Genomic DNA, 27,718 nt, shown 5'->3' with positions numbered 1-27,718 from the left:
CTAAAGTATCATTGCGTGGTATGCATGTACCATGTTCGAGGGTGCTTTAGAGGGGGCTGACAATTCTGAGTAACTTGGTAGAACCCGTTGCTGAAATCATCCTTATCCCTTAGAAATACTTTGGGGAAGGGTATCTCACATGATCTAAACTCCATGCAAGCCGAGCCTAAGGAAATTGTGTGACTTGTGTGACTTGCGTGACTTATGTGACCTGCGTGACTTTTTTGTGTTTGCTTTACCCTTCTATTTCCTTGCAGAATTTGCTTGTAGGACATTTCGTCCTTATTACCCTATGCTTTACTTAAGGCATTGCATCTGTATGACATCATAACATTGCACATTAACTAACCCTTTCAAGGATCTTAGGGATTTAGGGCGCACAATTTCAGGTGCTCTTATCAAGGACGGAATTCTTATCTAGGGGCAAGAGGATTTACTTTCCTCTGGCCATTTGTCTTCCAAATCAAAGACTGAGTACCTAATCAGGGGGCAAGAGGATTTATTTTACTCTTGTCGTATGCCTTCCAGTTCAGAGACACCGTACCTATCGAGGGGCAAGAGGATTTATCTTCCTCTAGCCACATACCTTCCAATCCAAAGGCTTAGCACCTGCCAAAGGGCAAGAGGATTTATTTTCCTCTAGCCATGTGTCTTCAAATTCAGAAGTATCCCGAATCAGAGGCAATGACCCACTCGATATGGTGAGCTCGATTCTCAAAGAAGGACATTCAAAGACAAAGACCAAGATTCTTTAGACGAAGCCGCGACCAAATCATTTTCTAATGTTGCTAACTAAATTCCTAAAGATTCTTGAAAATATTGCATTTGCATTCATAACATCCCATAACAGGTTTCTTACAATAGGTCTCTCATCCTTCCTCGCTGTTTATTTCAGCATCATGAATCTCGAGCAATCAGTCAAAAATCTTCAGGCTCAGAACAACCAATTCCGAGAAATGATCTTTAACTTGGCCAAGGGGCAAGAAGAATTAAAGGCACTTTTGATCGAGAAGGAGAATAATCAACATAAGCATCAAAGCGGTCAAAATAATCAGAGATCCAAGCCTATGCGGTCATTTACTCCATTACGTATACCGTTGTCTCAAGTTCTCCAACAACTGCTCAATCAGAACTTGATAACTCTTTTACCTCCATATTCAATTCCTACAAACCCTGCTCCTGGGTACTAGTATCATGCGAGATGTGCCTATCATTCGAATAGTCGTGGTCACGATACAGAGGATTGTGGACCGTTGAAGCATAAGATCCAAGATTTAATCGACGACAAGATCATTGACTTCAACTCACCTAAGGAACCTCATATGGCTAATACTGTGTATCATCAAAAATGTCGCAATGAACACAAACAATTTGTAGGGACAATTCTGATCTCTACACCAGTTCCACAACAAAGACACAAGTCAGATGCACCTAGGCGTCAGTTCATAAAGATCAATACGTCACTGGCTCAAGCATTACAACACCTATTGAAGTCAAAATTGACCACTTTAAAGGATCCCCCTAAGAATCCTAGTACTTCTGCTCATAGCTATAATCCTAATGTGAGGTGTGCATACCACTCTGATAGTCCCGGTCATGAGTCAAATAGTTGCTGGACATTGAAGAAAAAGATTCAAGACATGATCGATGCTGGTGAAATTGAATTCAACCATCCCAAGACTCCTGTAGTGATCACTGCTCCCAGGCATAATCACGGCAAGACTGATTAACGTCAAGACGGACGAACTTTTGGATCATTAGATCTACTCTCGTTTGCAAATCTCTTTTCTGTTTGTTTAAACATTTGACTCATGATAGACATCATCTGTTCTAATAATCATCATCAGTGCATTGCATATGTTTGTCTTGAATAAATTATTTCGCTATCACTCATTTAAAATTATGTCTTTACTTTGCATATGTTTTGTGATACTCAACTCCTGCTAAAGTTGTATGCCTTTTGAGGGAGGATGACGAAAACGATACCGCAACCTCATACAGTATGCTTTTGAACGGACTATGTTGACGATATACAGGCATTGTTTCAATTCCTAAACAGTGGAGATATAAGGATGTTAACCCCTCGTCAACCCCTTTGAGCCTAAGGAGTAGAAGTTTTCTTTCTTGAACAAATTCAAACCGTTGATCATAACCTGGGGCAGGGTAGTTACTCAGTTAACTCAGTCATGCTAGTACGCTTTTACACAAATAATGATGGTTTCCCGTAATCATTAAGACAGGCAGTCAACATCTACCAAAAAGAAAAAGATCTTAAGTCAAAACCTACGAAGGAGACTTATCAAAAATCAAAACATCCCGCTGACTGTAAGCTCAAAATAAACAGTTCAAGCAAAAGTTAGGGATAACAAATTCAAAAAAATGGAGGTCACTACAAATCCTCGACAAAAGAAAACATTACAAAACAAAATAAAATAAATGAAAACGGACGACTGCCTGTCCAAATAAACATGTTGGTGCTTCAACCATCATCAAACGTCAGTATTACGACTTCAAGCTCTGCTAGGACTTAAACACAAAGTTAACTGAGCATAGGATCGAAGAACATCACGAAGATTGGGATGGGTACAAATAAATTTTGAGCCATTATCCTTTGTTTCTTAAACCGTGAACCAAGCCACGTTACAACCCTTGAAAGTCCTAACTGAAGCATGGTTAGTCCGAAAGCATACTGTCACCAAAAAGGTATCCTGACTCCTTAAGGTTTACCACAAATGCTGAGTTGATATCTTGTTTTTACAAAAAAACACGTTTTATAGACATCATGCTTTTACATCTCCAGTTTTAATGTTTCTCAAAAAACTCAAGACAGACGTATGCATTGCATCTCATGAATTCATTATTAAGCATATTCTGCTACATAATTTCAAATGTTAGCATCAAAAAGAATTTGCACAGGGTATGACTAACGACTCAAAGTTATCCCGACAAACAAAGATTACTCCAAGAAGCAATGTCTCCTACGTATACAAGGGGCATGGCACGCTTTGCCCAATCAATCTGGGGCAATCAAGTCAAAATTCCAAGAAACTCTCAAATGCCTATATCAAGTGAGTTTCAAACTATTTCCCGATCAATTTGGATAATCAGGTCAAATTTCAAAAATCTCTCAGAAGCATCAACAATCAGGGGCATGCACCCAAGTGAGGCCGAAGCTACCGCCCGATCAGTCAGGGGCATCATACTAAGTACTAGGGGCATGTCGCCCATAATGCACACCTCATAAAGTCCTCACGAGGCGAATCTTTCTAAAGTCCCTACTAACAGGGGCAAATCTATGAAAGACCAGTTAGACATCTTGATCAATACTCAGTGGTGTGTCCTAATCAAATCCAGGAATGGTAGTCACTATAATACTGTGGGCAACTTTCAAGACACTCATGTCTCCCCACAGAGCCGGGTTCACAAGATCATATCTCCACAGAGTAATCATTAATAAGATATCTTCAAATGCTCTCGTCCCGACAAAGACATGGCTCCCCAACAGAGTTTACATCTCCAACACGACCGATTCTCCAACACTTTGCTCTTCTCCAACATGGTTTATTAATATCTCTAATCCCCAAGCAGAAATCATAAATCCCCAGCTGAGCATCTTCAAGATAAGATCAAACATCAAAATTACAATGACATGGAGATCCATCTTCTCAATCAAGATGTGTCAAACAGCATAAATCATAGTCATATGTCATAAATCATAAGCATATTCATACATCGCATACATTACTTCATAATGAACTCATGCATAACATACAAAGTTTCTCATTTATTTTGAGGGACTCATTACGTAACACATGCATCATGATATTATACAAATTGCTACACCTATTGCAGAATACAAGTACAGACAAATGAACGAAATCTCCAACTTTCCAGGACCTAATTCAGCTACTACGAACGGTACTGACACGATCATCTTCCAAGATCTAATTCATTTACCACGAACGGTAGTGACACGATCATGTTCAAAGATCTAATTCAGTTACTACGAACGGTACTGACACGGTCAACTCTCAGAGGTCTAATTCCATCATCACGAATGGTGTGGACACGATCAATTACCTCCTCGGTCTAATTCAGTTGCTACGAACGGTACTGACACGATCAACCTTTAAGGATCTAATTCTATCATCACGAACGGTATAGACACGATCAACCTTTCTAAGATCTAATTCAGGTATTACGAACGATACCGACACGATCAACATTTGAAGATCTAATTCTATCATCACGAACGGTGTAGACACGATCATCCTTCCCAAGTCTAATTCAGTTACTACGAACGGTGCTGACACGATCAATCTCCAACAAACACTTCTCAACATACTAAGCTCAGATTCAGCCTAACGCACGGTTTTCCAGACATCTACGGATGCAATTTGAATTTAGTCTAACGCACGACTCATCCTTCAACCTAACGCACGGTTTTCCAGACATCTACGGATGCAAATTGGATTTAGTCTAACGCACGACTCATCCTTCGACCTAACGCACGGTTTTCCAGACATCTACGAATGCAAATTGGATTTAGTCTAACGCATGACTCATCCTTCGACCTAACGCACGGTTTTCCAGACATCTACGGATGCAAATTGGATCTGATCTGACGTACGACACATCCTTCAGCCTAACGCACGGTTTTCCAGACATCTGCTGATGCAAACTAGACCCAGTCTAACGTACGACTCAACCTAAGTCTATTCCTTAGAAACGGTCTAACGTACGACGTATTCTGACTCTCAAGTCTATCAAGTTGGATGGCATCTTCAAGCCCATCTCAATCATACATCTGCTCCAAACACCTGGATGGCATCTTCAAGCCCATCTCCGACAAAGGAAAATTTCTTGGTATTCTAGTGTTCAATCCTCTTCCACCTTCAGATACCGATTGCCATACAAACCACTCTACATCTTCAGGTGTAAGAAGATTGAACAGGGGCAGCTGTCATACCCTAAAATTTGCCCTCCTGGTTTTATTTTTACTGGTTTATGTTTTTATATCATTTGCATACTTCCATTAGGACATTAACATAAATTTGCATTTATACAAAAAATCAAAAAAATTCATACATGTGTTCATTTTACGCATTTTCCACTGTACGATTTAATAGCTTTAATTTTTATTTCACTAATTATTGAGGTTTATAGTTTTAATATTTAATTCAACTTTAATTTAAATTGAATTTTAAATTAAAACTATTAAATCATTTTAACTCATTATACTAATATTTTATCCTTTTTCTTTAAATGCATAATTTGTTTGCTCTTACTAATATTCTTAGGTACAAAAAGAAGAAGCCCAATCTTACATCCTAGAAGGCCCATAAATCAACTTCTTTTATTCTATGATTTTATTTATTTAATTATTGATTTTTATTCATCTATCATATAAGAAAAGTCTACCATTTGAGACTTTCTTAGGCTATCCACATCAGCAACTCTTTTATGGTTGATCCACATAAGCTTTGGTGGTTACTACAGAATTTTTGATCCTTCAACTGCATGGTGGGCTGCGGCAGTTATTGTTGTGGAAGTTTCACCCTCACAGCTTCTCATGTTGCTGCAGTTATGTAAGGTCCATTATTCTGTGCCTGTCCACGTTCCAAACTGCACAATTGCAGTAATTATGTGTTTAAATGGCTTGCCTATTTATCAGTGATTTCATTCTTCTCTTTCCATGCTTGCTAACTTCTGCGGTTATCATTCAGTGCAGTGTGAATTTGCATTATCATGTCAAGGCCTGTTGAGAGAATAGCAGAGATCAATGATGGAAAAGAGCTTTGGAAGATTGTTGTTAGGATTCACCACAGATGGAAAGTTGTCTCCAACAACAAGGAACATTTTGAAATGATCTTTGTTGACAAATTGGTGATTACCCTGTTTATGTTTCAGTATGTTTATCATTTACCTATGTTTGTATAGTTTGAATCATTTTTTGGTTTCTGCTGCAGGGAGATGATATTCATGCTGTTGTTCCAGCACCGCATGTGTCGGTGTTCACCGAAAAATGCTTATTAGGGCATACTTATGATGTATCTAATTTTAAGGTGGTGCCTTATGTTCTGGCCTTCAGGGCATCGGGACACAAATATATGATAAAGTTTACTGCTGGAACGTCTATTCTTGATGAAGACAAACATGAGATACCCCCGAAATCGATTTTATTTACAAGTTTTTCCGACATCATAACAGGGAGGTTTGACAAACATGTTCTGATTCGTGAGTATGGTTTTTGGCTTTTTTTATTATCTCATGTTTTGATGCATTTTAGCCGTGTGAAATTAATAAATTTGCCTGACAGATGTCGTTGGAATGGTGGATAGTATTGGTTATACACAGACTGAGTCAGGTGCAAAGAAGCAGCAAATTAGCATGATGTTGCGTGATCACAGGTTTGTTTTTTTATACATTAGACTGCCTGATATATGAATCATGTTATATATCTTAATGTGTTATGATCATGGTTTAGCAACAACATGTTGAACTGTACTCTGTGGGAAACATACGCGGATCAGTTCATCAAGTTTAACAAAGTTAGGGTTGCTGCATCACTCCCTACAGTTGTGTTGCTTCAATATGCCAAAGTGAAGGAAGAAGGTTATTCCATGACTTATTTTTTAAATTAATACTAAAACTACAAAATCTGTGATAAATATATTGACAAGGTATAATTTGAATTTGCAGGAAAGTATCCTCTGTCTGTGACAAACACCTACAATGTGACCCTTTTATGTGTTGATGCTGATTTTCCGGTCATGAAGGACTTTATTGATAGGTATGTTGATAGTGTCATCCATTTTGTGCAGTTATTTTTTTCATGTATGAATTTGATGATGATCCATGTTCTGCAGAATGCCTGAGGAGAGCAGGGTAACCCTGTCTGAACAACTTGGAGGGAATTCCCAATATTCCTCCCAAAGTTCTGAAAATCAACAGCTCACTCCTGTGCAAAAATTGTTCTCAAAGGCTGTTGTTTTGCCTATTGCTGAGATTATTCAACTTACGGATGTATGTCTTTCTATTTTCCTATATTATCATAATTATAACCTCATTCTTTAGTGTGTCACATGTTTCTGATTTTGGCGGCTATTTGTCCAGGTTACATTTTGTGCTACTATCGCTACAACAAAATTATTAGTAGCATCCCCGTTTGGATGGTACTATCGTGCCTGTCATATGTGTCAATCTATAGCGCGTGGGGACAGCCCCCCTTTGAGTGTGAAGCTGGTCATGAAACCATGGCTGAAGTCCTTAGGTTTTAGTTGTTCTCACCTAATAGATGTTGTTTCTGTCATGTTTATGATGTTTTTATGTTGTCGGCTTTTTTAACGGAACGATTTCTTATGATGTTCAGGTATAAGATTGAAATTGAGGTTACTCACGGGGGCCAAAGCTGCAATTTTGTCTTCTGGAACAGAGAATGTGAAATGCTGTTGGGTTTATCTGCATCGCAACTTCGTAACACTATGATTCAGGTTATATTTATATTGTGCAGACGAATTAGAATGTACTTTCCAATACTCTGTGTACACTAATATGGCCAGTTGTTTAAATAGGCTGGAATTACTGATCCATTGGACTTTCCGTTAGCACTTGATCAGTTGTTGAAGTTGGAAATGGCTATGAAGGTTAAGTGGCATCCACGCTGGAAGAACTGTTCCGTCGTTATGATTATAAAAAATGATCCTATTATCCAGCAACTTAAGGAAAAATGGGGAACAGATGAGGTCAGCTCTAATGAACTGACATTTGTTTTATAAACGAGGACTTCATATTATAACAATTTTTTGCCTGATTTTGTTTTTTTTTGGTAAATTCTCAAGGAACCTATTCCAATCCAAACTGTCGTACCTGAGACTCTGGAGGTAGAAATTTTAAACTGTGTATGCATTTTTTTGCTTTTCCTGTGATTATGTTATATTGAAAACTGTGTTTAACAATATATAGATTAAAGAGAGTGTTGATGAGGCTAAAACAGATGGCAATGAAGACTGTGAATTGGTTACAATAAGTCTCACTGCAACATACTTACCTACTTACATTTATATCAATATTACTAACACTTACCGACTTACATTTTATCAATATTCCTAACTAATAGTCTTCATCGTGGCATTGCAGGACCTGGAAATTACATCTGAGCACAAGCCTGATGCTGTCACACCTGGTGGTAAGAGGCATCTTCCTGCTGCATCAAGTGAATCCATTGATTTGGACGGATTACATGATGGGGAACTGTCATCAAACAAGCTGAAAAAGATAATTAAAATGGAGAAGATTGATTAGATCTATTTTTATTTTGTGTGTGTTTTGCTTAGGTGTTTGTTATAAAAACTGAATGTTAGTTTCCTTTGCTTTTAATCATCTGTGTGATTTCATTTTCTGTAATAATTAGTGCATGAATATTGGCTATGTGCTTCTGTTATGTTCAATTTGATTTAAGAATTATCAATGGTTTGTGTGGCTTATTATATTCAAATGATTCAAATTCAACTACATATTATATATACTATTATTAATTATTTTGATTCTTTTTGATCATATATCAAACATTCCATTTTAACTATACCTCTTATAACGGGGTGCTGCTTTTTTATTATTTTTAATGTTAGTTACAATAATGATGTCGCAAAGAACGGTTTGTTTGGATTAGCACTCTCTAAGCTTTCTGTCATTACATTGTAAACTAAAACATGGATTGTGCCTCACAAACAAACACCAGAACTTTTAACATTTGACTATGTTAACTCTCAATAAATAATTTTATGTCTGATCTTAGTATAATGTTGATACAATATTATGGGACAGATTTCATTTTAACTAAAAGAATATCAGAGCGGATTAATAGAATATAATAGGAGAACTTAAAAAATTTGTCCCGAAAACGATTATATATTAGATCTTCCAATGGTCACAATATTACTGTGTTCCCATTCTGGATAAAGTGCTTACAAAATAACATGTAGCAGAATATATATAACACAATGTACCAAAATAACATTCCCAACATATAATATAACCATTAAAATTCAGGTATAGTACACGGTTTGCAAATAGCAGCAGTTTCTTCATTGTCTTTCAACCTTCACATATATATACGGAGAGAATCGCAGCATACTCCACGCTATTGTATCCCCATTACGCAGGTTAAGAGATTTGGCGAATTCGTACCATCCCAGGGCCATGTACTTTTCATATGGCTGGGGTATTCCTTTTCTGTTAGCTTTGTGAACCTGGCAGGTAACAATGTTCTTCGTCCTCACATCCAGCAGGTTGATTTCATCTTGAAAGCGACGGAGGCATCTTTTGGCGATTTCCTTAGGGAAATGCTGCATACAAGAAATAAGGTAACTATTAACAATATATACTATTTACATTTTCAATAACATGATGCTCATATTCAAATATCTCCTTACCATTACATTCTGCTGTGTAGATTTAGCATTTGTAACATGGGTGTTCTAGAAAAATTTTTGAGCCCCTGTAGAACTGTCTACAGTAATGTCTGTACCCACCTTTGCTTTTTTCACCACTTTACCCTTTTGTTTCTTACCCTCTTTTGATCCACTTGGTTCACCAACTTCAGAAACTTTGATTTCATTTGTGTCAATGTCTGTTGATTCCTCTTTTATCTTTATAGGTCCTGCATTGGGATTGCTTTTAACCCTTGCGCTATTTTGTGCGACAACATCAACATTCGACACAACACGACCAGGGGTGACATTGCGCTGTTTATTCCTGCGTTTTCTTTCCACCTTAGGATCGTACCCTGTTTCCTTTACCAAATGTTCTATGATTTCCATTGCTTGATCATCGCTGTTCCAACATCAAATATGGATTAAAAACAAACCGCATATGAAGCATTCTTTACTAAGCAATAGTCATATGCCGAGCAACGACGGGATATACAATCCAACAATAAAAACCAACAATAGTCATTCAGTCACATTTGATTTCTTGACAAATACCACACATAATACAACATTGAGCTATATTGATACTACACCCATCACTAAATGCTGTTAACTGTTATTACCACACTACCATATTTTGTATACCAGTATACCCTATTTTGTACGGCAAAGCAAAGGTGAAATAAAATTATCTACTCATACCTGAAATCATTTTCATCATCAGAGGGAATCCGCACAGAAGGACCACCGTGTGAAGATGCCATTGTCGGAACCCTAACCGCAGGCAGTTGCAATGCTAAACTTCTATTCAGTGCAATAGGAAACAAGTACTTGGTACATGCAGAAAGTGGGTTAACTGTTCAGTTTCTATTTACTTATAATATTAGTTTTGACTTAAAGTCTTTTTAAAAGAATAACACATCCATCAAATAAAATATTATAAATAACCTGTATAGATTAAATTAAATACATTTATCACACACAACAGTTATAAGGGAGGGATAAGTGGTAATTTAAATCTATAACCATCATTCTATTCATATTCAGTTCCAACTTCATATATATTCAAGTATGAAAGAAAAATTAAAATCAATACTGCATTCATGACATTTGAACCCACCAATTCCCCTTCAATTAGAAACTGTAAACTTTTAGTATTCAAAACCATGAAGTAGCATGCTATACATCTCATATTGTGCGCATAAATCTATACAAATCAATCTTATTTTTAGTATTATTATTCATCCTACTTTTGTGTTTGTGATGGAAACAGATGTTGTTAAAAACACTGCTCCTCAAACATCCATTGCAAGAAAGAGGAGAAAGCTTATTCTTAAAGCAAAGAGGGATTATCGAAACCGTGTCAGATCAAGCAACCTCACTTCCCATTTAAATCATAATTTTACATCTTCTGTAACATATGAAACCACTATTGAAACGACTATGGCTAGAAAGAGAAGGAAAATAATCTTGGATAACAGAAAAAGATTGAGAAATTTGTTCAATACTAAAGTTAGTAGGGTTCAAAATACAAACAACATTGTTAGTCAAAGTCAGAACATGGATCATGCATCTACTTCAAATTATAATATGTCAAGCCAGTCCATGGATCATCCATCTACCTCAAATCATAATATGTCTGTTGAATCTCATTATGAAGACAATGATGACTCCAACTCTGACAATAATTTAAATTCTTCTAATAGTTCCGGCTCTGACGAAGATTCAGACCCGACACAATTACAGGAGGCCCATCTTCAAGGTATTTCCATATCATACACTGATAACCAAATGATGTACACTTCTTCTGTTAATAGACATATTCAGTATTGTGGTTTCTTCTTTCAGAGTATTACGATATTGGCGACCAAAGTTATGAATGCGCACACTGCCAAGCATGTATGTGGTACCAAGAAAAAGTGAATAGACACAAAATTACAGCAACTCCTCGCTTTTATCGTTGTTGCCGTGGAGGAAAAATTGTTCTTCCGTTCCTTGAGTAACCTCTACAGGTGTTGCAAGATCTTCTATTTAATAAAACATATTCAGATAGTAAAAACTACCAGGCTAACATACGAACATACAACGCAATGTTCTCATTCACTTCCCCTGGAATGAAGTTCGACACAACATATTCTAAAAGAGGTGGACCCCCTACTTTGAGACTGCAGGGTCAGACCTGTCATCGAATTGGTACACTGCTGCCAGAAACAGGGCAACCTCCGCAATATGCTCAATTATACATCTATGACACGGACAATGAAGTTGAACACAGAATAAAATGTTTCAAGTAAGCATGCTCAGACATAATTACACAATTGTTTTATAAAAATATTTTGTTAAAATATTTATTCATGGCTGCGAAAAATAAACAGGGACAACAAAGGCATCGAGCGACCGGTTGTCAAAAAGCTCAAGATGATGTTAGATCAGCACAATGTTCATGCCAAAGCTTTTAGAATGGCAAGGGATGTTTTAAGGACAAATTCTTTCACAGATTTAAAACTCAGGCTAATTTCTGATAGATCCGAAGATGGCCGTGTTTACAACAAACCTACTGTCTCAGAAGTGGCTGCACTCATTGTGGGAGACATTGATTCTGCTGATAAAAGGGACATCTTAATTTAGCGCCGCAATGGTGGTTTGCAACGAATAGATGAGTTTCACCCAGCATATTTGGCTTATCAGTATCCTCTTATATTTCCTTATGGGGAAGATGGTTACAGGAAAAATATAATGCACAGATATCGCCATGAAACTGAGGTCACTAGGAGAAACCGTCAAAGCATTAAGGATTGGTTTTCTTACCGGTTACAACAACGTTGCAAAGAGGCAAAAACACTACTTTACTCAAGACGCCTATTTCAACAATTCTTAGTCGACGGCTATACTATGATGGAATCCGAACGACTGAATTGGTTGAGAGATAATCAATCGAAATTAAGAGTGGGCAAATATAATAATTTGGCCGCTCAAACTGATGGCGATACAAGAAATGAACACCAAAAGCGAGGAAAACGAGTTGTTCTGCCATCAACATTTGTTGGTAGCAAGAGATATATGGATCAACTATATTTTGACGGTATGGCCATTTCAAGTCGATTGGGATTCCCTGATTTATTTGTTACTTTTACCTGCAACCCAAATTGGCCTGAAATTAAAAGAGCATTGTCAGGCACAGGTCTACAACCCCATGATAGGCCAGATATCATTTCAAAAGTTTTCAAAATAAAGTTTGATACCCTCATGGATGATATTACAAAACACCATGTCGTTGGAAAAGTGATTGCATGTAAGTTGTTTCATTTAATTATACTACTTTTCAATCATGTGTCTGTGTAGAACCAAAATATTACATCAAACTAACTTTCAATTTAATAGATATGTACACCATTGAATTCCAAAAGCGCGGATTGCCACATGCTCACATCTTGATATTCCTACACCCTCAGAGCAAATACCCAACACCATCTGACATAGACAAGATCATTTCTGCTGAAATTCCCGACCCGACTGTTCATCCCAATTTATACAAATTGGTTAAGGCACATATGATGCATGGACCCTGTGGCCTTGCTCGCGTGACCTCACAATGTATGAAGAATGGACGATGTTCTAAATACTATCCCAAAAAGTTTATTGAACACTATTGTTGATGCAGAGGGATATCCGCTGTATAGGAGAAGATCAAAAACCTTCACTATTGAAAAAAATGGTATCACCTTGGACAACAGACATGTGGTTCCATATAATACCAGATTTCTTATGAAATACCAGGCACATATAAACATGGAATGGTGTAATCAGAGTACTTCCATAAAATATCTTTTCAAATATATCAATAAAGGCTATGACAGAATAACAGCAGCAGTTTCAACAAATAGCAATCAACCTGTTGATGAGATCCAACAATATCTCGACTGCAGGTATGTCTCTCCCAGTGAAGCATGCTAGCGCATTTACTCTTACAATATTCATGGCAGAAAACCAGCTGTGGAACGTATGTTCTATCATTTGGTTGGGGAGAAACCTATATACTATACAGATTACGCACACATGGAAAATGTGCTGGAAACTGCAAGTGTGACTGAATCAATGTTTACTGCATGGCTGGTGGCAAATGCTAAATATGAAGAGGCACAAACATTAACTTATGGTCAATTTGTCTCAAAGTTTGTTTACCACAAAAAACAGAGAGAATGGAAACCGCGGAAAAAAGGCTTCACCATTAGACGTCTCATATGGGTTCCGCCAACAACTGGTGAACTGTTTTACCTGCGCATGATGTTGACGGTGGCAAAAGGACCAACAACATATGAGGAAATCAGGACCGTGGATAACATTCAGTATGATACATTCAGAGATGCATGCTTTGCAATGGGATTTCTTGAAGACGACAAAGAATACATAGCTGCTATAAAGGAGGCAAGTCATTGGGGGACTGGTCATTTTCTTCGAAAACTGTTTGTTATCATGCTTTTGTCTGGTGCTGTTAATCGCCCTGCACATGTTTGGGAACAAACTTGGCTCCTATTATCTGATGGTGTCTTACATACACAAAGAGCATTGGCTGCAAATCCAGGTTTGTTAGACATAATAAAATAGCAAACAAAACAATTTCTTAATAACAACCTACAGATGACTTACCAACAGTATTATAACTCAATTTCTCATATCAATGCAGAATTGGTCCTCACACAAGAAGAGTTACAAAATTTGACTTTAATAGAAATTGAGAAACTGCTTCAAGCAAATAGAAGGACACTAAAGGATTTTAGTCCTATTCCATATCCGGATGCTTATGTTCTTGAACAGTTGGGAAACAGGCTCATATATGATGAGCGTAATTATGATACAGCATCAATGAACTCAGAATTTCAAAATCTATTTGCTGCTCTTACAGGTAACTATTGCGTCAATTAAATTCATTTTATTTTACGCTTTGAAATTCTATAAATCAATTATTTTAACACCGTTCTACCATCAATATTATGTTCCTAAGATGAGCAAAGAGGTATTTATGAAAAAATCATCCACGCTGTGGAGTCTCAAAAACCTGCGGTTTTCTTCCTTCATGGTTATGGTGGTACCAGAAAAACATATATGTGGAGAACACTCGCAGCTGCTTTAAGATCAAAACACGATATATGTTTAACTGTTGCAACTAGCGGTATAGCATCATTGTTACTTCCAGGAGGTAGAACTGCACATTCAAAGTTCAGGATACCGGTACCAACTATGGACAATTCTACTTGCAAGATTGAATTCAATGATGATGTTGCAGACATGTTACGACAGACAAAGCTTATAATATGGGATGAGGCACCAATGGCGCATAAGTATGCAATAGAATCGCTTGACAGAACTTTGAAAGATGTTATGAGTGCAGACAAGAATTCAACTGATGTATTCGGTGGAAAGGTTGTTGTTTTTGGGGGCGATTTCAGACAGATTTTACCGGTTGTTCCCAGAGGCAGTCGTTCCAATATTGTACATTGTGCCATAAATGCATCTTACATATGGCATTCAGTTGAGGTATTAACATTGACAAGAAACATGCGGCTACGAACAGGATCAACACAGACTGACAAAAATGAGATAGAACAGTTTTCAGATTGGCTTTTAAGAATAGGAGAGGGCCGAATATCTGAGCCTAATGACGGCACCGCCGAAATCAACATACCACCTGATATTCTGATAACAGAATTCGATGATCCAATTGTGACCATTGTCAATACCACATACCCTGATTTCATAAATAATTTCCAATGTGTTGATTACCTTAAAAGTCGAGCGATACTTGCCTCTACACTGGAGATTGTTGATCAGATCAATGACCATATACTTAACTTGATGCCAGGTTAAGCAACAAAAATATATAATTTAATGGATTATATTAATCTAATTTTTGCTTTTACTAATTCTGTTCAGTCAACAATGCAGGAGAGATTCGTGACTACTACAGCGCAAATTCAGTTGACAAGTCTGAGATTCATGACCCAGCAGTAGTTGATATCCTCACGCCAGAATTTCTAAGTTCCCTCCGAACATCAGGGTTGCCAAACCATCACTTAAAACTAAAGGTTGGGACACCTATAATGCTCATGAGAAATATAGATCAAGCTGAAGGTTTGTGTAACGGCACAAGGTTGTGTATAACAAAGATGGCAGCCCATGTACTCGAGGCTTCAATAATGGGTGGTAAAGGTTTGGGAAATTTGGTTTACATACCTCGAATGGACATGTCACCATCCCAATCACCATGGCCGTTCAAACTGAATAGGAGACAGTTCCCTATTATAGTTTCCTATTCTATGACAATCAACAAATCACAGGGACAGTCATTGGATAACGTTGGTTTGTACTTACCGAAAGATGTATTCACACATGGCCAGATTTATGTCGCATTGTCAAGAGTGACAACAAAAAAGGGAATCAAAATACTGATACATGATGAAGAAAAGAAATTCAGGGAAAAAACTACAAATGTTGTGTATAAAGAAGTTTTTAACAATGTCTAAGTTTTAAAAATTAATCACAGTAAATCTGTAACAGCAGTAATATATATTACTAACGGCATATTAGTATTGCAAGTAACAGCAGTAATATATATTACTAACAGCATATTAGCAATGCAAGTAACAGAAATAATATATATATATATATATATATATATATATATATATATATATATATATATATATATATATATATATATATATAGCATAACATCTAAATACCAAAATCTTATATATTAATATAAAGGAGGACCTAAGTCCACCATAAAATTACAAAAAGTTAAAGAGTTAGATACTTATAACAAACTTTTACATCATTTTCAATTTTTCAACATTGTTACAAGTATCTCCTTGCTGATGGGATCCTTAACGCTGAAGCCCATAGAGTCTCCATCAAGCAGGCACCTTTCCTTGGCAAATTTGTACCAACCACGCCCTAAGAACATCTGACCCTTTTCGGTATGATGAACTTCACATTCATACCTGACTTCCCTTTCCCAGTCAACCAAATCTACAAACCTTGCTCCATGGAGCCAGCGACTTGCCACAACATGCTCAGGAATTTCCTGCAATATTGATATAAAACAACATTAGATAATCCCATTAACTGATAGGGAAAGACAATAAGCTTAAAACGAATAATAACTTACAAGAAGACATGACTGAGCCATCTTCCCGTTGGCCACATCTTGCTTCCAGATACAATATTGTAACTTAGCAGGCTGCTCTGCATGGCAACAAAAATCCTCAACAACCGGTTCATGGAATCTGGAACATTATACAAACAAACAACATGGTCAATAAATAAATGTATTATCAAACATTCTAAATTCAAGCATAAAACGTATACTCAACATAAGCTAATACAAACATACACAGAGTTATCAGAAGTCACAGCTTTCCCCACAGCCATTTGGTTCACCGAGTTTTCTTCGCCTGCATGCAACCATATATAACTTTTAAATTCAAAATGTAACAGAGCAAACTTTCAAATGATATGTTTACCTTTACCTCTCATTGCTTGATCAACTCTTCCTTCCATCTTTTCAGAAATTCGCAGCTTACACTATTGGTTCCAGAGTAATGATGAATGCTTCAGTTTTTAGTGCTTTCAAACTTCCTACACATCACTTATATAACACTCTAAATGGACTCTTCACATACCTGCAACTTTTCCACCGTCCAATAGAATTCAATGCAATTGTTCAATTAGTCTTCTTTGCATTTACATCACTTCAAAACAGTTTTCGTTTTATTTATATTCCTCACGAAAAACATTAACTGCCCATAACCCAATTGATCTTTCACATCCCAATATAATATAACACATTACAACTATTTTATAACCATTTAATATTATCGTACTACTCTTTAACATATACTATTAAATTGAATTTTCAACTATTCATATGTCCATTGTTGTGTGTTCACCATTTAGACTTAATAGCCTACCATTTACAGGAGCCATACCCCTACTTATACCAACAATAATGAAATTAGGTACCCTATTCTGATAAAGTTTGATAGATATCCTGTTCAATACTTATAATAAACAATACTTAATTTTAAAACAGAATGGTAATCAATTTTGCATAAAAACCATGGCAGATTTGGCTTATTCCATGAAACTTACAACCAAAATTGATAATATTTAATTTAAAACCATACATAGTGCCATAATGGTTAATCTTGGTTCACATCCACCATTACAAAAAAAAAAAACAAAACGATAAATCCCATACAAACCAAACTGCTAAAAAACGGCCCTATACATCCACCACAAACATTGCCTAACCAACAGCACTATCAACGATCACCACTGCGCTCCACTGTTACCATAATATCTAACACTGGCGGGTAATAAATCACAAAGTGCACTTTATCACCTTCTTTCAATTCCGCTGCCCTTACATAGTCAAACCATTCTCCATACAAATATGTTTCATTTTTTTTGGCCTCTTCTTCACATTGCACTCATATGGGTACCCGTTGTCCACATCATTGAGGGTAATCTCTGACATTCCAGCAAGCCCACATTGCTCTACTATTTCTGCAGGAATATGCTGCACTCATTGACATACAATATCAGTTACATTACATCTCTGTATAACACCAGTGTGCCAACAACTATAGACTTTGAACACTGCTTACCATAACATTTGAGCAAAACTTCTTTACATCATGAACTTCACGAGTCCAGTACGCTTCTTCGAACTCTTCCTGTACAGGACTCATTTCCCTGAAATTAAGACCACATTTACAGCACAATGCAAACACAACAGCATCAATATACCTATAACTATAATATATTCCATATCACTTATAAATAAACTTTACCTCTCACTATCAGAAGATATCATTATGTATTCATTCCCATCTCCATCATCCCTTCAACACAATAACATACAAACTATTTATTAAACTAAGTTGTAACTCATTATTCCGGAAACACATTCAATTTTGTGGAGGTTAAATGGAATTCAATACAAAAAAACAAAATTAAACTATAAGATTACCCTTTATTTTCAACAATCCTGGCAGCCTCTACAGAAACTTTTCCGGCATCGTCGACACGATTCAATCTTTCATGTTGTTTCTTCCATTCCTCCATAACATCATCATTCTCATGTGACCCACTCAGTATCCTCTCAACTGTGAGCCGCTTCCATGGACTTTGCAACTCCAACCGATCGGGTGAACTGGAATCAAAACAACATTGCGACCTCTAAATGGATGAATATCTTATGATAAACTCTGCAAACAACATAAACAGTAACACATGCACATACCTTCTTGGCTGCGACATTTTGTTCTTCACACTTATCACCCAACCCTGCGTTTCTTACACCAACAATGCCAAAGACAGACTCTTTGATTGCCAACACGTTGAAGAGTTATGAATCCAACGTTACTTTCATTTTAAATGCCATCGTTATGTAACAATACCAATAATAGGATTCTTTTGTGGGCCTATTAACAAATTAGGTCTAACAATAAAAATAGGTTTTCTGCACCAAGGCTAGAATTCTAAGGCCCAATAAACTTTAATGTCCTATTAACTTAGATATATTAACCAACTATAAGGTCCAACAGGTATTTTTAACCTATTTAAAATATTTTACCTTATTATATGAACTTACACATATATATATATATACATTTTCCCTATTTTATTAAAGTGCCCTAAAACCCAATGCGCGAGACAGACGGGTACCCGTGCGAACGCACGGGTAAGACACTAGTTTAAAAATCAAATTAAAATTCAAATAAATCATAATGAAAGGGGAAAGATTATATGAGACATTTTGTCAATATAATTAATACTGATTCACAAGGCAAAAAAACAATACGTGAGAATATTTGGAAAAGAGATTGGCTTGAACAAAATTGGGACGTTTGCATTTGATTTTCAATCAATTACCAATATCCAAAATCAACAAGATTTGGTTCAAGTTTATTGAACTAGAGCCTTCTCCATATATATTCAAGGGTATTCATACGCAAGAGGGGGATGAGCCGTACCCGAAACTCGGTTCTGAGAAGAAAAAAAAACGCAAAATCAAGTGGATAGCATAAGGGTTTCGAGGCGGATTCAAGCGATTCTGAGCATCAAGATCAATTCTTCGATCTTCTCTGAATTATTCTGGACCGTTGCAAGCCGTCCACACCCTTGGAATCGCGACTCTAGCATTCACGGTTTGATCAAAAGATTTGATTCTGATTTCGGCCATATGCGCAATATAAACTGAATTTGATTATATATTTATGTTCATGGTGATATTTGTGAGCTATATATATAGTTTAATTTGAATTTAATCACTCATATGATGAATCACCATGGTTAAGGGTTTGAAGCTTTAATTTAGGGATTTCTTCTAGAAGCAAAATTAGACCAAATCAATACCATTGTCATGTTTAGAAGATGATTTTAGAATGAATCATGTACTTATTTGAAATGTATTCATGGTATTTGGTAGGGGTGGCAAAATGGATGGATTGGATGGATATGGATTGGATTGTTAATGGATGGATCAAACCAATCCATTAATCCATTACAATCCACTAAAATCTCTTAATAAAAATCCAATCCAATCCATCCATTAAGAAATAAAATCCATCCAATCCATCCATTAACATATTTCAAATGGATGGATATCCATCCATCCAAACAAATAATTAAAAAAATTCTTAATTGTTTTTTAAATTTCATAAAAAAATTAAATTTCACAAAAAAAAATATTTTTAATTATTTTTTAAATTTCATAAAAAAAATAAATTTCACAAATAAAAAATATTGTTAATTATTTTTTAAATTTCATAAAAAAATTAAATTTCACAAAAAAAATATTGTTAATTATTTTTTAAATTTCATAAAAATAAATAAATTTCACAAAAAAAAATATTGTTAATTATTTTTTAAATTTCATAAAAAAATTAAATTTCACAAATAAAAATTAATATACCCATTATTTTTAAATTTCTTTCAAAAATTTAAATTTCACAAAAAATAATTTAAATATTCTTAATTGTAAAAAACACACTTTCTCTCTCTCTCTATCTATATCTCTCTTATATATATATATATATATATATATATATATATATATATATATATATATATATATATATATATAAACAAATCTTTTAAGTAAATGGAAAAATCCATTGTTCTATGAAGTAAACTAGACATACACTAGTCTGAAATGACATAATTAATGTTAATAAGTTTAGAAAAAGTGATATAAAATTAGTACAAACCTTTCGATTTCAATTACATCAAGTTCTTGAATTACATAAGAGAATTTCTAAGTGAAACAAGATTCAAATTCAAGATTACATACAATACTAGACTAATAGCTACATATCCCAAGTTGAAACAAGTTGAATTCAAGTTCCATAAAATCAAAGTCCCCAACTGATTGGAGCCACTCAATTTCTTCACATTTCCACCTCTTCTTTGCATGCCAAAACTTTTCTCATCATTGCTCATCTTCAAGTTAAAGAACCTGCAATAAATTGAAATGAAGAGAGTAATGATGAAATTTATGATTGGAAAAGATGGTGACTTCTAAATAAGAAATGATAGAGTTATCATTAAGGAGAGAGAACTGAATTGCATACAAAACTTTTCTATACATGTTAATTGATGTTTGGAAAACAACTTCAGTTGTAGTCATCAAGGGAAGGTCTCGATTTGTCTCAATTATTTTAGAATCCATGTATATACATACCCACGTGCTATCTTTAATTTCTATGTTTTGATTTACATTTATGTCTCTCTGGTCCATTTGTCCATAGCCTGCTGTTTTTATGGTCAAAGGGCCATAACTATTGAAATTTATAACAGGACCACCATAATTCTACACTAATTATTCAATCATACATAAATCAAACATAAATTTCCAATTGTAAAACTGAAACCAATAGTTACCAAATGCTATTACTGCTAGGTGACAAACTGTTGAGTTGGGTAGTTAGAATAAACCGAGAAATTCAATAACTAATCTAAGTTAGAAGTACCCTTAATTATTGGAACCCTTCATTGTTGTTAGTATCAAACATATGAGTTAAAAACTTGTTCCATGGCCACCTCTAATCATCTATGCCAAACAAATTGGCTGTAACTATAACAGTAATATTGTATCTTTGAAGTTGAAAACAATAATATTGTATCTTTGAAGCTATATAAGCCTATGATTAGTTTTTGGATCACTCAAACAAACCTATAGATCAGAGGTTCAACTTGTTCTGTGTTAGCTGAAAGGAATCTTGTAAATTAATAAAAATTAGCTGGCATGTTCCCTAACCTACACTACTGAGACAAAACTGTTAACACCCTTCTTCTTAACACACAACAACACTACCTAGTTTCATAAGATATCATCTTATTTAGGCTTTTATTATAAGAGAATAATGAATAACAGAATGGGTCGTGTTCGGTTTACAGAAGTGTTTTCTCCATTCTTCATATTTAAGCTCAATGCACTCAATAAGATTACTCATAAAGAAAACACCTCTAACTTATACTCACTACATTTAGCTAATGATTTGTCTCGACCCGACTCTTATATTTTCATAAGTGAAACACATTTGTTCAAATACAATACAACCTAAAAGGACTACCTACAGGGAGGGTCTTCATAAAGCATTGTAAAGCGCAGTCGGCGAGACATCGGGACATTAGCAATCGGGAACATGGTAGGAACTTGCTTATTAAGTCTGAGATTAGATAGTATGAGATGTTTGTGGAGTATTTAAGTGGCTAGAATACTTAGACTTTTGTACTACAATTACTATTGATTTTTCATGAACCAAGTTTACAAAGTGTGAATGAGTGGTACCTAGATGTCAGACTCTCATTATGGTATTATATAAACTTCATTTTCCTTAATCCTTAATAAGACAGAACATAACAAATCACAAAACAACCTTATATTTTCATAAATGAAACACATTTGTTCAAATACAATACAACCTTAAAATCAACAGAGATCAAAATAACCATAAAATAAATTATTTGCACCTATGTTTTGTAAGACTTGATGGCCGAAATCAGCAACTTGTCTCTAGCAATTTGTCTCACTTTTTGTATCAATTCATGTCTCGAAATCTTCTTTTCCTGCAAGAAACGGAGCAAGTGAATCAACAAAGATTAAAAACAAAACAACAATCTCAAAACTCTCAAAACAATATGAGGAAACTAAACAAACATTTACCTTTTTAGCTTTGTAGATCTTGGAAATCAAAGCATATGAATTTCAAAACGAAAATCAAACATATGAATTTCAAAACGAAAAATCAAACAATACGTTTTCACGTTCGAAACGAAAATCAAACATATGAATTTCGAAACGAAAACCAAACAATGCATACGAATCGAAGAAAAATTCGGTGAGATCTAAGCGAAATTGAAAGAGTGAAATGGAAGAAAAAATTGTGAAACGTTTGTTACCTTTGCGCGAAAGTAGGGAAAAAATGACAAATCAGTTGTGTCGAATTTGCAGCTTTGAGATGAAATTGGGGAAAAATATTGAAATTAGGGTTAGTTTGGAGATGGAGGTAACGATAGATTAAGAGAGAGAACGATACAATGAAGAGAGAGAATATGAAAGTTGTTTTGTTTGTTTGTTTTGTTTTTTAATATATTTTTAATAAAAATACTTATAATAAAATATAATCCATTGGATTTACATAATGAGATGGATGGATTGGATCAATCCATTTGATTTGGTGGATGGATTGGATCAAATCCATTAAATTACTTTTAGTTTAATGGATGGATTGGATGGATATTTTAGTGGATGGATTGGATGGATTTTTGTTTAATGGATCCAATTGCCACCCCTAGTATTTGATGAGTTTGTAGTTTGCAGGGCTTTGACAACATAGTAAAACCGTGGCCTAAAGTACTAGATGTTGCAGAAAATCTCACGAAGAAGACAAAGTCTGGGTGCTATTTTTTAAATCCATTAACGTCATTTGATCGGTTATATAAATCCCGGCCCAATTCAATATCAGCCATCATAACTGGCTCAGTTGGCAGCGCATTGTGTCCAAAGACCTTCATACGCAAGGGCAGGGGTTCGATCCCTGCATCTTGCAATTATTTCCTTTAATTTTCATGGATTTTGTTGCTCACAGATCCAGTATGGTAGGCTCACGCATGCTGATGGACCCCAACCACATCATCCATTAGATCAAGACAGCTTCAGATCCAACGCTTAATAATCTGCTGGTCCACCATGGTCTTTCAAAATTCATACCACACATGATTCAAGCTGAGTTATTCTAATTTCTTTTTAATTTTAATTCTATAAATACTTTTATTTTATTTTCTTACTTTCTTCTTTATTACAATTATTATTATTCATATTTTTATTTTATCTTAGTAAATTAGTTTGTATATATATAATAATTTCATACTTATTTATTTTTTATCGAATACCTGATTTTCTTTCGTAATAATTGTTTATATATTTTTATTTTCATACATACTCCCAACCCATTAAATAATTAGGATTTACATCCAAAAATTATTTAATTATTATTTTTCGAACTTACGATTTTCTTAACCTCAAATGTTTATTTAAATTATTATCTTTTCATGCCTTATGTTTTTAACCCTGGTTTGTCCCGGTAAACCAGGGTTGTAGATCAGTTAATGCACTAAAATTTCTCTTCTTTGTGCATTCTTTTCAGGGCAATCTTCACATACCTCCCGATTGTGCGCCATGCCTATTACAAAGCTAAGTCCCGACTTTTTCCCTTTTTTATTTTTATCATTTAAATATTTATTTGCATTATAAAATTATTATTAGGGTTAAGCCCTCGAAAGTCAATGAATTCTTTTGCATTCACGTATCTTGCCTATTTTTGCCCATTTTTCAGGGTTAACCTCGGGGCTATCTCCGACTGCCAACCATATCAAATCAAACCAAAAGCTAAGTCTTTTCCATGTTTTTATTTTCTTTTTGCCTTGTTATTTTAATTAGGGTTAACCATACCTGCCATTGAATTGATAATGCACTCACTTCTTTTTTTTGGTTTCTATTTTTCCCACCTTTTCAGGGTTTGCCAACTGCCAAAGCTCAAATAGTCGGTAACCCTAAAACTCTAACCTCTTTATTTTTCTGCCTAATTATTACTTATGTCAAACCCGCTAGCTTCTTTTTCCCCTCCCCTATTATTATGTATCTGTTCCTGGCTTGTATTGGTTGGCCTTAAAGGCACTTAAACTGTATAATATTAATTGTTGTGGTTAGTAATCCTAGGGAGTGATAACCCTAAACTGATTCAGAATCACCTAATTACAAGATAATATAATCGAATCTGATCACGTGATTGTTGCACCCACGCACACTTTTTGGTAACCCCTCTTGTTTCCTTGTTGCCTGTTGCCTGTTGCCTCGTGTTTTTTGCAGAATAGCCATGTCCCTCGAATACGAGGATACCTCAGCCATGTTGCCTCTATTATGCAAAGATCATAGGTCCCTAATGATGCTGCCTTCGATACGCTAATATGATCTCGTCCCTCGGAAGTTGTCTACGAAAGGCTGAGGTATCCTCTGGTTGCCTACGAAAGGCTATTCTGATCATTCCCTTAGAATACCTGCCTCTCTATGGCATGGGATAGTCTTATGGCGAATGATATTGCGACGACCCTTTAACCTCCAAATGAAAGGCTTCCTGCCCTCTTATGGCATGGATAGACTCTTTCACCCTGAAAGGCTAAAAGAACTGATTTTGTACATTATTAAGGTAATTGCCCTTAATTGCCTTGCTCTGGCTAAAACATTTTCATATTCTTTCTCATAAACCTTCAAAATGGCTACGCTCATTTACGAGCTAAAGTCCATATTCACTTCTTCTACATTTCTGAAATCAAAAGAGCAAAGCAATTAAGAGCCCATGGATAACCATGGATGCAAAGGGTGCCTTACACCTTCCCTTTGCATAAATTACCCCCCAAACCCTAATTTCTTTAAAAAGGTTTTTTCCTGTTCTTTTAGCCTTTCTGATTAATTTGGATAAAATAAAAGTCGGCGGCGACTCTTGCTTAGCGCAACATTTCGATATAATAAGTCAGTTCACCGTATTACAACAAGCATTAGGTGTATGGCCAACAATACCACAATAAAAGCAAGTAGGTACAAAGTTGTTTCTATATCTAGGAGTATATGATTTCTTCTTAACAAAACTTTTTCTTTTATGATAATAATAAACCTCTGGTGCTTTATCCATTTCTTTCTTGTTGGATTGGTCACTTGTCTTCATAAAAATAGTTTTACTAGTACTTGGTTTGTTAGACTTTGAATAACCAAGACCACTTTTATCATTAGAGAATCTTTGTTGTCTAAGGACACCTTCCAACCCAATTTGTCCCTTTTCATACCTTTCAAGAACTCTCTTAAATTTAACAATTTGAAAAGACAATGACTCACAATTCTTACACACAGGTTTTTCTTTTTGATCATTAATCATCTTTTGTTTTTCATCCTTGAGTTCCTTTTCTATTGTTTCTACTTTCTCTTCTAAGGACAAGATTTGTTTTTCTTGAGATGCTATAGTTTTATATAATTTTTTGCATTCATTTAACAATTCATCTATAGCACCTTGTGCATCATTTTCATAGATAGTAAATTCGTTACTAACCTCATTGTCTTCATCATCAGAATGGTGTGAGGCCATCAATGCCATATTTGTATATTCTTTTCTTTTGGAATCGGATGATGAACTTACTTCATTGTCTTCCCATGCTATATATGCTTTCTTTGATTTTTTATCCTTATTTCTCTTGAAGTATTTATTCTTCTTTTCAAGTGTAGGGCATTCACTTTTGACATGTCCTCTTTCTCCGTATTCAAAGCATTTAACCTTCCTTGTTGGTGCTTCCTCTTTAATGATCTCCTTTTTCCTATCTTTTCTTAGAAATTTTTCAAACTTTTTGATAAACTCATTATCTTCTTCACTAGTGGATTCATCCTCTTGATTGTTATCATGATGTTTGAATACTTGTTGTTCTTATTTTTCTGGTTTGGTGCAAAAGTTTAGAAATATTTTACTTTCTTTTCTGGTTATGATTTGTGAAAGCGGTAAATGCGAAAAAGTAAAGAACACAATGATGTATACTGGTTCCCCTCACAATCCGAGAGTACTCCAGTCCCCTTTGAACATGAAAGAGATTTTACTATTGTTTGTGACTTACACAAGACACACCAAACACCAAGAACAATCCTCTTGGATTTTCACTAAGTACATTAAGAGAACAATCCTCCCTTAATGACTCACTTGTTCCAACAATCCTGGACAACAAGATTTCAACCACTAAGAACAATCCTCTTAGATTTACTAACTTGATTATGAGAACAATCCTCTCACTAATCAAAAACCCTTGCTTCCAACAATCCTGGATAGCAAGTCGCTAATAACCAAATATATTTGAGTAGTAATGTTGATGAACATATATCAATCACTAGGATTGATCTTCTCTTCCAAATAAGAAATTTATGATGAAAATATAGTTCTCAATTGTTTATGAGAATTATATGATTTTTCTAGAATGTTATGAACATACATGTAGAAAATTCTTTATGAAATATTAAGAACAAAAACACTTGTTTGAAAATTTGAGTAAAAAGATATGATGTTAAATTGTAATGTAAGAGGTGAATTGTTATTTGAAATTTAATGTGTTTATAAGAGCATAACTCCTTTATGAACCATGGTGAAGTCATAAAAAAAATATCATGAAAAAATGTCAATTTAAAATGAAAAGGTTTCATGAAGAGTGCATGAAAAAGTGTTAAAAATTGTTGTTTTTTATTAAATTCGTACAGTACTTTTTAAGTCGGTTCCAACGGTTACCTGACTTAAAAAGTTAGCAGCAAATTTCAAAATTCAAATAAAACACTGTTTCAGACCGTGTAAATTATGGCGGTTATTAGTACTATTACGGCGGCTGAAAACGCCTTAATTTACCAAAATCTGCATGAATGAAAAATAAAAAATATTTAAAGAATTGTCTAAATATTTGAACCAACCTTAAGCAATTATCTATTGATTTATCTAAGTAAATATATTATATTTGAAAGTAATTCATCATGGTTCAAACATGAAAAGTAATATATAATACATGATAAAAAATAAGCATTTTATGCATTTGAGTCAAATATTTTGATGCATGATAATTTGAGAACTTTAACATAAATGACTTATGCATGCAAGTTAATTATGGAAAATATTGAGCACTAAGTTATCAACATAAATTGC

General features: G+C 35.1%; 1 protein-coding gene and 1 pseudogene across 1 annotated transcript; both read left to right on the top strand.

The window, feature by feature from the left end:
- The first annotated feature begins 5,748 nt into the window (after window positions 1-5,748).
- Window positions 5,749-8,304, top strand: LOC131613814 (uncharacterized). The gene is made up of 12 exons (XM_058885454.1): window positions 5,749-5,886; window positions 5,970-6,237; window positions 6,320-6,410; window positions 6,488-6,615; window positions 6,703-6,793; window positions 6,870-7,026; window positions 7,117-7,196; window positions 7,298-7,493; window positions 7,575-7,745; window positions 7,842-7,883; window positions 7,966-8,019; window positions 8,140-8,304. The coding sequence occupies exons 1-12, from the start codon at window positions 5,749-5,751 to the stop codon at window positions 8,302-8,304; spliced, it is 1,581 nt and encodes a 526-aa protein (XP_058741437.1).
- Window positions 8,305-10,694: 2,390 nt separating this feature from the next.
- Window positions 10,695-15,952, top strand: LOC131613813 (uncharacterized; annotated as a pseudogene).
- The last annotated feature ends 11,766 nt before the right edge of the window (window positions 15,953-27,718 follow it).

This window comes from Vicia villosa, linkage group LG6 (genome assembly GCF_029867415.1).
Source record: "Vicia villosa cultivar HV-30 ecotype Madison, WI linkage group LG6, Vvil1.0, whole genome shotgun sequence".
Lineage (NCBI taxonomy): Eukaryota > Viridiplantae > Streptophyta > Magnoliopsida > Fabales > Fabaceae > Vicia > Vicia villosa.
The sequence above is the reverse complement of the archived record's forward strand: the minus strand, read 5'-3'. Positions and strand labels throughout refer to the sequence as shown.